Here is an 11554-nt window from a genome sequence, read left to right as displayed (position 1 = left end):
GGGTGGGGGGGGGTGGTGGTGGGGTGGGTTTCACCTGCTGGAGGAAACGGACCTGTGGCCCGCTTGGCTGTGAAGAGCACCCATCCTCCCCAGAACCTCTGGGCCGGCGAGACCCTCCCCCTGGGGGGGAGTCATACCCAGGCCTCGGTCTCCACCTCTCCAACTGCAACCTAGAGCTCAGAGTATCCAGACTAGGAGACCCGCCAGGCAGAGACCAGAACCCATACCGGTGCGCCCCTCTACCACGCCCCCGTCAGGACCTCGGTCGGCCTAGGCCGCTGCCTCAGCTCCCGCAGGTGTTTCGGTTTCTCAGATCCGCACCTGCCCAAGAGGCGCCCGTGTTGAGTCCGAAGTCCCTCCACTCCTCTGCTTGGCGGGGGCGGGGTGGCGGTCAGGTGGGGCAGCTGGTGCCTGTTCCGGAACCTGGGGCTAGCTGGGCAGCCGGTGAACACCCCTGGGTGGGGAGGGGCCGCGGAGTGAGGGGACCCTGCCCGGACCCTCCCACTTCAAGTCACCGTGGAGGAATGCGGGGCGAGGACGCGAGGGTGGGTCACAGAGCGACCTGTGCCTGCTCCAACTGCCTTTGTGGGGAGTTTGCAAGGGAAATGTGGAACTTCGGAGCTCCAGTTTCGGTTCTCCAAACGCGACTTTATTGCCTTTTATTGCCGAGAGTAGGCACAAGCCAGGCACACTGAGGTTAGCTGTCCCCAGCCACTCCTCATCCAGTCCTTGGCCTTTGGGTCCTGCTCAGCCCCCTGAGGATGATTCCACACACTGCTTTCTGTCCAGTGTCTGCTGGGTCCTGCTGTCCTCTGGGAATTTGCTCCTTGGACCCCATCAGTGGCCTTGACCTTGGAAAGGCTGGGGGTTTCTATATGCTGAGCAGGTTGGCAGCTCTGTCTGGGAAGGGTGGACAGGCCTTAGTCCAGTGCCCATCTGCTTCACCTGGGCTCAAGAGAAGGTTCCTTGTGCACCAAGGAGTACCTAACCCCCTCCTCTCCCTGAAGCCCATCCCAACACCTACCTTCCGAGGCAGAGGTCTGCTGGAGGCACTGGGGATGGAGGCCCAGAGACTTAAGGTGATGATATTCTTCACCCTCCTGCTCTTCTGAGCTCTGGCCCAGCACTGGAACCTCTCATGGATCTTATGGCTGGTCCTCCCCTTTGCTACCCAGAGATCCCATGTGGAGTGGGGGTCAGGGCTAGGGTGCATGCCCTTCACCCACCCTTGGGCTTACTTTAGCCCCCACCCTTTCCCTGAGGGCTGGGAAACCCCCCCCACACACACTGCCCCTCACCTCGGTCTGGGTCATTCTTGACTAGAAATTCATCCAGAGCCACCCAGCCTCCTCCAACACGAACCATCAGGGTACCCCGAGCCACCTGCATAGACTCAGGAGGGTCGAGTCAGACCTCCTGTGGGCTATGGGAACAGGTCCCAGGCCTTGTCCCTAACACCTATCCCCAGGTCCAAACTCACACCTGTTCACCAAGGCTCCCTGGACCATGGACCCATCTCTGGCAACCTGTTCCTGTGTCCCCTGCTCTGGCCATGCAATGTGGCAGTGGCTGCTGGCTGTTAGGGAGCTCTGACCCCAGCATGGTGATGCACTGTGATGTGGTCTCATGTCCCCCATAGGTAGCCAGGCAGCCCAGTCCATCCTCTCCTTGCTCACCAGATGCCAACACATTGTCTGTGAGATCCTGCTGGGAAGAATGGCAGTGTTAGCTGTGGCTTAAGGTGCAAGTGGACCCTAGGCCTCCTTCTTTCTTTGGCCAAGCCAATGCAGATAGCATACTTGCCAGGCCACAAAATCTAGATGTATGCCAGCCCCTTGTTGTGAGGAAGTGTAAGCTGGCCAGGCCAAGACTCTGGTGTGCCCAGTGTGGGCAGTGTGCTATCTACTCACCTGCTCCAGGTGATCTTTGTCTCGCCAATTCCTCTCTCTGGTCTCTGGATTCCTGTGGTTCCAGCTCCCCTTGGTGGCCTCTGCCCATGGCAGCCTCCAGCTCAGCTCTTCTAGGGACACCCCTGGGAGGCCAGCCTGGTCAGGGTCCCTCTGAGCTAGCACCTGCACTGGGGCTGGAGTCCAGGGCTTCAGCCTATCATCCCCCAGGACTGCAGGAAGCACCTTCATCCTCCAGCCCTGGGCATGTGCCACCTATGCAGTGAGGAGGGTTGTGAGGGAATGGAGAGAGGTGAAAGTATCAGAATGTGAGGGAGGTAGACCCCTGTACTCAACCCTGCCCACTGCTTTACACATTGCTGCCTGAAGCCAGTGCCCCTGCCTGTGCTGTCCAGCATCCCCCTGTGGGTCACAGGGACTCTCATGTCACAGGACATGGGCTGAGGGGGGCCAGGGTACCTGAGAGCAGTGCATAATGCTGACCCTGGGCTGCTCCATAAAGTAACTGTGCAGGTGGGAGTTTCTGGTCATAGGCCCCACCTTGGTCCTGAGGGGCTCAGCCTGGTTCAGTCCATGTGGACATGTGAGAAGCTCCTCTAAGAGGTGACCTATGATCAGCAGCGTCCCTTCCAGGTTGAGAGACCTGGAGAGGAGATGTGGCAGATGTGGGCTGAATGGAGGACCGGGGGAGTAGATGGGGACCACCGAGCTGCAAGCTGACCTCTCCCTGGGAGGGCAGAACATGGCAGCCTGGCTGCCTGGCAGGTTCATCAGCAGACTCAAGTGGCAGGTGCCCTCGAAGTTGATCCCTCCTCGCCATGCTGGGCCCCTCCATGGCCAAGATACCGCTAGGGTCTGCTGTCCCCATGAGAATTCCTGCCGGCAGAGTAGCCTGGTGACCTGCCTGCTCTCCTCCAGGTGACATCACACTGGAGTAGGGCCACCAATGTCATCGGTGCCCTTGAAAAGGGGGACATTTGGGCACAGACATGCCCAGGAAGAAGATGCTATGGACAAGCTGGGGAGAGGAAGGCTCAAACCCTGCTTTCTGGGCCCTCAGTAGAAGCCATCCACCTGTACTTGAGCACAGGGAGTCTGTGTTCCTATAGGTTGAGCCTCCTGGTCTGTGGCAGCTGGTTACTGCAGCCCAGGAAACTAATTCAGTCCAAAATGTGAAAAACACCACTGGGTGAAGAGGATCTGATACTCATGCAGGCCCCAGACAAGCCCCTCTGCTTCCACCCTGAAGTGACCGAGTACCCTCTGGCCTCAAGGTTGCATTAAATACTGGAGAGGGGCCCTGTCTGTACCTGTCTGTTTTGCTCCAAATATGTATTTTATTTCCAACTGCTGCACAAATGGGGCTTATTCTTGGTAGGACTGTGATCTTAATTGGCAACTCTTAATTGCCTAGAAAAGCTGGACAGAGTGCCCATATTCCTCAGCTCTCTCTGTTTCCCAGCCTACCCCTGAGATGCTGCACAGTGCAGCCCTTGTTGGGCACCTCCATCCCTGATCCCCTGCTGGGAGAGCAGAGTGGCCATATCTTGGGGGGCCAGAGGCTATTAGAATCACAGGTCAACACATGAAGTTGCTATCAGATCCCTCCAGCTGACCCAATGGTCCCACTTTTCTCCCCTCCCCTGCCATACCCTTTGGCTCACCAGCAGGCAGCAGCTTGACCTCAGATCCCCGCTAGTTGTTCAACCTCCCTCGGGTCACCCCTTTCCTCCCAAGGAACTCTGGGGTGACTCTCCATCCCACCCAGCCTTCCAAAGCACCTATAAGGCTGGGACCCAGCCACCCTCTGACTTCAGTTCCTTTTCAATGGCTGCCTGCTCTGCGAGGCCACATGGAATCCATTGGGCTGGCTCCCATGTGGCCTTCTGCCCAGCATCCCACTCCTAGTTTTTGACTAGCACCCTCTCAGGGCTTCTAGCTCTGCCTGCAGCATAGCTGGGGACAGTCATGACAATCTAGAAACCCAGCCTTGGGCACAGCCTCAACCTCACCTACCAGGCCTGGCTGTACCATTGAAGGCCCCAGGGTACTTGGTGGGAGGCACTGCTCCTGGATGGGTACCATGGATGTTGCTTCCTGGCCAGGGACCTCTACTTGTGATGCCAGCTGCTCAAGCCACTCTGCTAGCTGGGCCAGTTGGACACTCAGCTGGGGGAAGAGACAAGCATTGTTCCAGGCATCCCAGCTGGGGACAGAGAGCCCCTGAGGATGGACTCTGAGACATCCCCGCTCCCCAGGGTGGAGGACTGCAACCCCCAAAGTGGGAAGGGGATGGTAGGGCCCTCTTCTGGGGATTGGGGGCAAGGGGATACATACTTCCTCCTGGTCTTTGAGCCCTGGACCCTCTGAGGTTACCTCCTCCAGATCAAGCTGAGCCTCTAGGCCTGTTGGGGGTAAAAGCTCACAGGACCCTATCTTCTGGGCACATAGTAGCATCTGCCAAACGCGGGCAGCACCAGACACAGTCAGCTTCACACACTCCCGGAGTCCCTCCAGCTGTTGGTTTACAAGCCGAGCTTCATCCTCTGTAAAACACACCAGGAGACAAGCCAGGGCCAAGACATGGACATTGGAGGGGCCATTGGGGACAGGGGCAAGGACAAAGGCATGTGAGGAACTTGGACTGGGGGTCAGGAAGTATGAGGGGATGAAGATATTGAAGGCACTGTGGCAGGCTTGGCTCAGCTGAGTGACCTAGCTGATATCCACTCACCTGCAAGCAGCTCTGCCAGTCTCTGACCAGTCTCTAGTGCCCTCCCCAGGTCCTTGGCACATGCTGTAGCTTCCTCGCACACGTGCTATGAACATGTGCCACTGAGCCCTGTGCCATCCCACCAGCCACCACCCTGGGCTTAGGTCATACCTGCAAGCATTGCATGACCCTCTCCTGGCCCTTGGGTCCCAGTTGGCCCTCTTCCAGCTCAACCAGGAGCTGCTCACCGGGGCCCAGCCGTGCCAGTAGGGTCTCACGGGCTGCATCAAAGCTTTGTGCTGCTGGGACAACCTGCTGCAGCAGCCTCAACCTAGGGGCCAAGATGGCGCAGTTGGCATCGCTCTCCCTGTCCTGGAACCCTCCCACCCTCACCCTAGGGCCTCACCTGGTCTCTGCCCACTGCACCAAGTGGTGCCACTGTGCGCACAGCTTTGCCGGGCTCCCCACCTCCTGCAGCCTTGGCTCTACCTGTGGTGCCCGCTCCTCCAGCAGGTGCTGGAGCAGCTTTGGGGACATGAGGTTGGAAGCTGGACACTGTTCAGGAAGCTCATGCCCCATCCTCCCATCTCTGCCTCCTTCAGGGTCATTGGCCATGAGGACATGAACAGGTATCTCTACATTCAGCCCACCCCCAGGGAATCTGTTGTGGTCCTGTTTCTGGCGGGGCAGCATTGTGTGCTGGTGGCTTGACCTGAGGCTCAGGATCAGGTGGTGCCACCTGACACTGTTTCCCATACCCTGTACCTCCTGCTCCTGTAACTGGGCAGCAGCCACAACGGCATCAGCAGCCAGGGGCCCCTGGGAGGCCTGCAGCTCCTCCATACCATCCAGCCAGCTTTGCAGAGTATTCAGGAGCTCAGGGGGCACCTGCAAGAGGAATAGCCTCAGCCTGCTGCCTCCACACAGTGCCAGCCCCCAGGCTTCTGGTCTCACCTCGGTTAACTGCTTTCCTTGCTGGCCAGGCCCCACCTCTACAGCCTCTGTCACCACAGTCTCTGTCACCACTGTCTCTGTCACTTCTGTCACCTGTATGGCACGGGTACCCCACCAGGCCCAAGAGACTCCTGGTGGGTGCAGGCCTTGGAGGTCTGCAGATGGGGAGGAGTCCTCTTGGGCCTTGGACCCAGCCCTCAAGCCACTTCTCCTTTCCCCCAGGCAGCCTAGCCTCGAGGCCCAGTTTCCCATGATGGATTCCAAGAGGGGCAGGGTGACGAGGACACTGAGGGTAGCCCTGTTGGGGCAGAAGAATCCAGATCAGGGCCTGAGAGCCAAAAGCCTTCTTGTACCCTGCACCCTGGGTACAGGCTGTGCTACGACTTACCTTCCAGGGGTCTCTGCTGTGGGCCTCAGACTGGGCAGGCTGAGGTAAGCCTGGGGGGCTGGAGGAGGCCAGCACCGCTTCCAACCACCTCCAGGACTTGGGCTTCCCTTGGGCAGTTTTCAGCCAGCTCTAGCTATCAGTCCAGCCAGTCTGGCCTCAGCACTTTCCTTTCCTTCTTCCCGTTTCCTGGGAAACCTGTGCCTGGCCTCAGCCATGCTGTGGGGGAGGGGCTGGGAAAGGGGCTTCATTTGGAGCTTCTTACCCCTCCCCCCAGTTCCCTGTACAGTGTGGGGTAAAGGAGGGGTTCAGGGGGTTCACTCTCCACCCAGACTCATCTAGGCCACCATGCTGCTGTGGGGCTGAGCTCTATCCAAGGAAGGTGCTGCCTCAATGGGCCCCAAGCCTATCTAGCCTAGGGATGGTCAGAGGAAGCAAGGACACTGCTGGGGAGCTGGGGACTGGGGAGCCATGGATGAGTTTTTCTCAGCCATGCAGACCCCAGGAAACTCGGCTTCATCTGCCTCTCAAGGGTGTGGTCCTTGATTGCTCTCCACCCTTGTTCAGCTGCCCTACCCAAGGCTTCCCGACACAGAGACAGGTCAGCCACAGCTTCCCACACTGGTGTCAGAAATGAACCTGCTCCTCCTCTAGCCTGAAGCCCCTTCCTCAAAGGCCTGCCAGACAAGGAGGAGGAAACATCCCATCGGAAGGTGTGGGTACTCTTAGGTCCCTGCTCTTCTGAAGGTTTATGGGCTGCTTTGTGGGCTGTGAGCTCTAGCATAGGCCCACCTGTTGCCTTATCCTTCTACCCTCACCTCCACTGATTCTTCTCCTGAAGGGTAGACGTTGTGACAAGCCAAGAGCCCACCTCTGTTCACCACTACAAAGGCTCTGGCCTCCCAGGAGTCATCCCTGACTGGGGTGTGGACTGGCCTCTCAGGTGCTGACAGTTGTGCCCTGAGAGTCCTAGGCCCAAAGCCAGCTCCACCCTCCCCACCCATCTCTTGTCTGTGACCCCCAGGCCCACCCCTGCCCAGGCTCGTCAGTCATGAGTTGGTGTTGCTGTTGCCTTGGGAACTTTCCATCGGAAAATGTTGGGCGAGGTGGGCAGGCAGACAGGCTAGGGCAGGCTGCAGGCAAACAGTGGGTGGATGGGTGGTGGACGCCTCTCCTGGGAGGGCTTGTGTGTCTCACACCCTGTCCTACTTGCTCAGCTCCTACCCCTGCAGGTATCCGAGTATGTGGGTCTCATGGGCCTCATTGTGTCCCAGCAAAGGCCTGTCCACTCCTGACACCCAGACTATAGCCCCTCATGCATACCCAGATACTAGGATGGCTCTCTGGGGCCAGGGAGCTCCAGTGAGTGGTACCATATTGACTCTGAGCTTCTGCCTGGGAAGAAATGCCCCAGGCCCTTCTTCCCTCAAATCTGGGGTGGAGGGTTAATACCCCTGACCTTTACCCTGGGCCTGTTTGCCTCACCAACCAAGGGCAGGCCAAATCTGATTTCTGCCTTAGCCTCTAAAACGCTGTGACTGAGAAGAGTATTTCTGAGGGCCCAGAAAAGCTGTGGGACCAACTTGGGGCCTTTCCCACTTCTCCCACAGCCACTAGGCCAGTAGCTAGACCAGCCACTTGGCAGAGCCCATCCATCCTATGTAGGGACAGAAATATACACCAGAAAGACCCTTGGCTGGACAGGGACAGTGACACTCATTCAAGTTGTGCCAGCCCTTTTGTCCTAAGGTCACTGATTGCCACTCCCCCAGCTCCTACAGCTCAGCCAACCTTGAAGCTTCTCTTCTGCATAGACTCCTGAGCCACTGCAAGTTAGTGAGCCAGGACAGGAGGGAGTAGCACAGGCCCAAGCCTGTGCTCATAGCCACGTGATTCATGGATTCTCTGAGCACTCTGGTGTATGAGGTTTCTCCCTTGGGGGTGCTAAGAAGCTGAGGAAAAGGGGCTACACTGGAGAGTCCTGGGAGGACAGACTCAGGTAGAGCCCTCAGATGGGGATTTGGGGGATGTACATCCAGACAAATTTTTTCCTTTACTAGATACAAAGCTGAAATAGTAAACAAAGAATGAAAGAGTCACAGTTGCTACACATAGACAGTGCGAGTATCTTTGTGAGAGAAGAGCACAGAGAAACCTAACACTAATTCTAACATAATCTTAACACAAACACTTACTGTAGTCCAAACACTAGTGTTAGGCCTAAACCTAACAAAACCATAACCCAAACACTAACCCTAAGCATAGGCCTAGACCTAAACCTACATCTAGCCATAACACTAGCACCATTCTAGTCTAGCCCTATCCGTAAGTGTAACATAAGCCTAGAACTAGACCTAAGTGTAACTTTAACCTTAACTCAATCCTTAAACAAAATCTAATACCCAAACTAACGGGAATGAGAACCATAGTCCCTAAAATTAACCTTAACCCTAGCCCTAACACTAATGCTAACCTAGCCTAGTACTAACCCTAACACTAACCCTGATCCTAACCTGAACATTAACCCAACCCTAGACTTAGCCCCAACCCTAACTCTCCTGCAGCCAGGTGGTTGAAGCAGCTACTAGGCAGGTCCAAGGTGCTTTGGAATGGGCAGATCCTGAGCTTTGGCCATCTGCAGAAATCCAACACACACTGGGTTAAAAAGTAAAAAGCAGAGAAGCTGCTCTGGGATCCCAGCATGAGAAGCCTCAGGTCTGTAGGGCTGCACTGATGAAAAAGCCCACCAGTCTCTAACCCTGAAATTCTAAGAAAATCAAATTAACTGTCACTGCTCTGGCTATGTCATTTGAGGTTACAGATTGAATTCTGTACCCCTAAAGGCTGTGTTCAAGCCCTAATTCCAAGACCTATAAGTGTGGCCTTATTTGGAAACCAGATATCATCAAGTTAAGATGAAGTTATTAGAATGGACCCTGATGCAATAGAACTGGTGTCCTCATAAGAGAATGCCACACAAAGATGGAGACACAGCAAGAGAAGCAGTGTGACCCCAAGGCAGAGGCTGAGAGCTTCAGCTGTGAGTAGAGGTCCACTGAGGTCAGCATGATTAAGAGCAGGACTGGAAAGAGAAGGGAGGGTTTCAGCCTGGAGTGGAGGGACATGCCCCACTAACAATCTCAACTCAGCTTTCTGGGACCAGGACTGAGTGAGAACACACTTAGTGTCCCAAGTCCCCACTTGTGGTCCTTGCCTGTGTCAGCCCCAGAAGACTGGCTGCCTATGTTCTGTGAGCCAGTTACAGTGGCCTAGTCCACAGGCTCATCCCTGGGACTCCCTGATGCACCTGGCCTGCAGGTATGGGCTCAGTTTCTAGTGAGGACCAAGTGGGGCAAGCTCAAAGCTTACTCTCCAGGGACAGCCTGGGCCCCACAGCCATGCTGGCCAAGGATGAGGAGCCTGGAGTGGGAGCAAAGGACACTGTGGGTGTGCTCATTGCCCCCTAAACCTCCCTTGCAAGGCTCTCATTTTCCTAGAAGTCAGACACAACTCTGAGGGGCGTCAGAGGGGTGAATCTGATGAGGGGCGTGAGCGGACCTGAGGGGCTGGGTGTGCTGCAGCGGAAGCAACGGGGTGTTCCTGAACCTCAGGGCCCCTGCCATGTGTGCCCACCCGGCCTGTGTGGGAAGGTGCCCTAGGACAAGAGTGTCTGTAAATGCGAGTCCCCAGAGCACCCTGTCATCAATGGCTGGTGAGTATAGGACTCTGACAGCCCTGCCCAGTCTGGGACAGAGACCCTGTGGCACCCTTCCTGGCTCCCTTGCTTCCTCCCTGCCCCCTTGCCCCCTCCTCTACTGTCTTTCTGATCTCACTTTGTAATCACTTTCACTGAAATCCTTGTCTCAGGCTCTGCTGCTGGGGAGTCCAGCCTAAGGCCAGGCCAGGTCTCTCATCCACATCAAACCTCAGGTGACACCCGCTGCACAGGACAGCTCTCGGGAAGACACTTTCACCCTGGTCACACAGTCCTTGGCTAAAGCATGTCATCCAGCTCTAGAAGCCACATCAACACAGAACCAGGCACACAATAGGTGTATAATCAGTGTTGTATTAATGGATCCGATCTAGGTGTGAGAGCACCTGGGCAAAATGTCCTGTGCCAGCTTCAACCAAGGTTTTTAGCCAGGTGTGGTGGCACACATCTGTAATCCCATCATTCAGGAGGCAGAGGCAGGAGGATCACTACAAATTCAAGGCCAGCCTGGGCTTCATAGTGAGCTCAAGGCCAGCTTGACCTACTCAGTGAGACCCTCTCTCAAGGGCGGGGGGAGAAGAAGAAGGGTTCTTGAGCAATGGCCCCTAGGGAAGCAAGAATTGCCTCTGGGTTCCTTGGCCCTGCTGTGTGTCCTAGGAGCTCTTCCCTGCATGAATGACTGGGCCCACTTGCTCCTCAGGTCCCCATGTTGGGGCTTTACCTCCATTTGGATCCCAAACCAGGCCAGGACACTGACTTTGGAGGCTGGGATGGGTCAGCACAAAGCTGACCACAGCTATGGTCATCTAGAGGTAGCCCAAGGGGGTTCTAGCCACTACTCCTATTCCCCTCGCTGCTGTACCTTCTGCTCTGACCCTCTGGCCCCATCTCTCCATGCTTGTTCCTCAGCCCCTAACAATTCAGAAGGTTCCCATTATCCGCCCAGAAAACTGTCTTTGCTTTGATTTCTGCTGTTTATAATCAGGGCCCCAAACTGTACATCAGAAGCAAGCAATCAGTGTAAGTCTCTAAACTCATAGCCAAATGTGAGCAGAATCATGAGGGACCCAAGCCTATAGGGCTCCATCACACCACCGGTTGATTTCTGACAGTGAAGTCCTGCAGGGTGAAGGCTTCCAAAGGGACAGTGGCTCTGGGACCTTCCTTTATCCTTCCCAGACTGACACATTTGCTGATAGGCATTGAGCTGACCATCAGCCAAGTACCCTCATGCCATCCTCCTGGGGGACCTGCTCCATTTTCACAAGTCAGGGCAAACTTGGGTGATGTGAAGGGTGAGCTTGGGATCCCTGAATAAGCAAAGCCAGCAAAAATTCAGGTCTAGCCAATCCTGTCAGCATAATAACCACAGAAACTGAAGATTCTGAACTTGGGGTGGTCATCCACACTGAGCGGATCACTGTGGGCAGAGCTGTGGCCATGTGGACCCTCTCTCATCAGGGTTGGCTCAGACAGGTCATCTCAGCAGGGTTGTCACCATGGAGGGCTCCTCAGGCCCTCAGGAAATCACTGCAATAGAGAGGAAGCTCCCAGCCTGGAACTCTGCAGGAAGGGGGCCAGGTCCTCAAGGGATGTGGTCTGTTCACCCAAGCACAGCAGTGCTTCAGGCACATTGTTGGTTTTTGCCAAGGGTAGATGGGGCAATTAGAAGTGGCCACAACTGACTAGCCTTGAGAAGTCTCCTTGTGCTTGGGCCCAGGCAGAACTTCAGTCCCATGGCCACCTGGCTCATGATCTGACTGAGCAGATCCTGGGTGACAAATAGCCTAACAGACAGATGTGTTATTGTCCCCAGACCTTTGGCACCTCTTCAGCATAAGGCTCTCCTGATACCTATGTCTATTCCAGTGGTGCTTTCC

The 11554-nt window shown here is 55.9% G+C and overlaps 2 protein-coding genes across 2 annotated transcripts in view; both read right to left on the bottom strand.

Moving 5' to 3' along the window:
• Eppk1 (epiplakin 1) overlaps positions 1 to 365 on the bottom strand; it is a 14307-nt gene extending 13942 nt beyond the window's left edge. The window contains exon 1 of the mRNA XM_033759206.1: positions 322 to 365. The gene's annotated coding sequence lies outside the window, so the exon portion shown is untranslated. The remainder of the gene's footprint in view (positions 1 to 321) is intronic.
• An 18-nt stretch (positions 366 to 383) lies between these two features.
• Positions 384 to 11554, bottom strand: part of LOC104866564 — a 31093-nt gene continuing 19922 nt past the window's right edge. Inside the window, 15 exon segments of the mRNA XM_033759202.1 lie at positions 384 to 896; positions 1025 to 1167; positions 1299 to 1383; positions 1483 to 1707; positions 1911 to 2162; positions 2367 to 2828; positions 3692 to 3807; positions 3810 to 3822; positions 3924 to 4453; positions 4642 to 4726; positions 4792 to 4951; positions 5027 to 5145; positions 5386 to 5508; positions 5575 to 5872; positions 5963 to 6192. Coding sequence (XP_033615093.1) covers positions 660 to 896; positions 1025 to 1167; positions 1299 to 1383; positions 1483 to 1707; positions 1911 to 2162; positions 2367 to 2828; positions 3692 to 3807; positions 3810 to 3822; positions 3924 to 4453; positions 4642 to 4726; positions 4792 to 4951; positions 5027 to 5145; positions 5386 to 5508; positions 5575 to 5826 — 2802 coding nt within the window. The 5' untranslated portion in view covers positions 5827 to 5872; positions 5963 to 6192 and the 3' untranslated portion in view covers positions 384 to 659.

Source organism: Fukomys damarensis, unplaced genomic scaffold (genome assembly GCF_012274545.1).
Source record: "Fukomys damarensis isolate Sample0158 unplaced genomic scaffold, DMR_v1.0_HiC HiC_scaffold_5, whole genome shotgun sequence".
NCBI lineage: Eukaryota > Metazoa > Chordata > Mammalia > Rodentia > Bathyergidae > Fukomys > Fukomys damarensis.
This window is presented reverse-complemented; position numbering and strand designations above follow the sequence as displayed.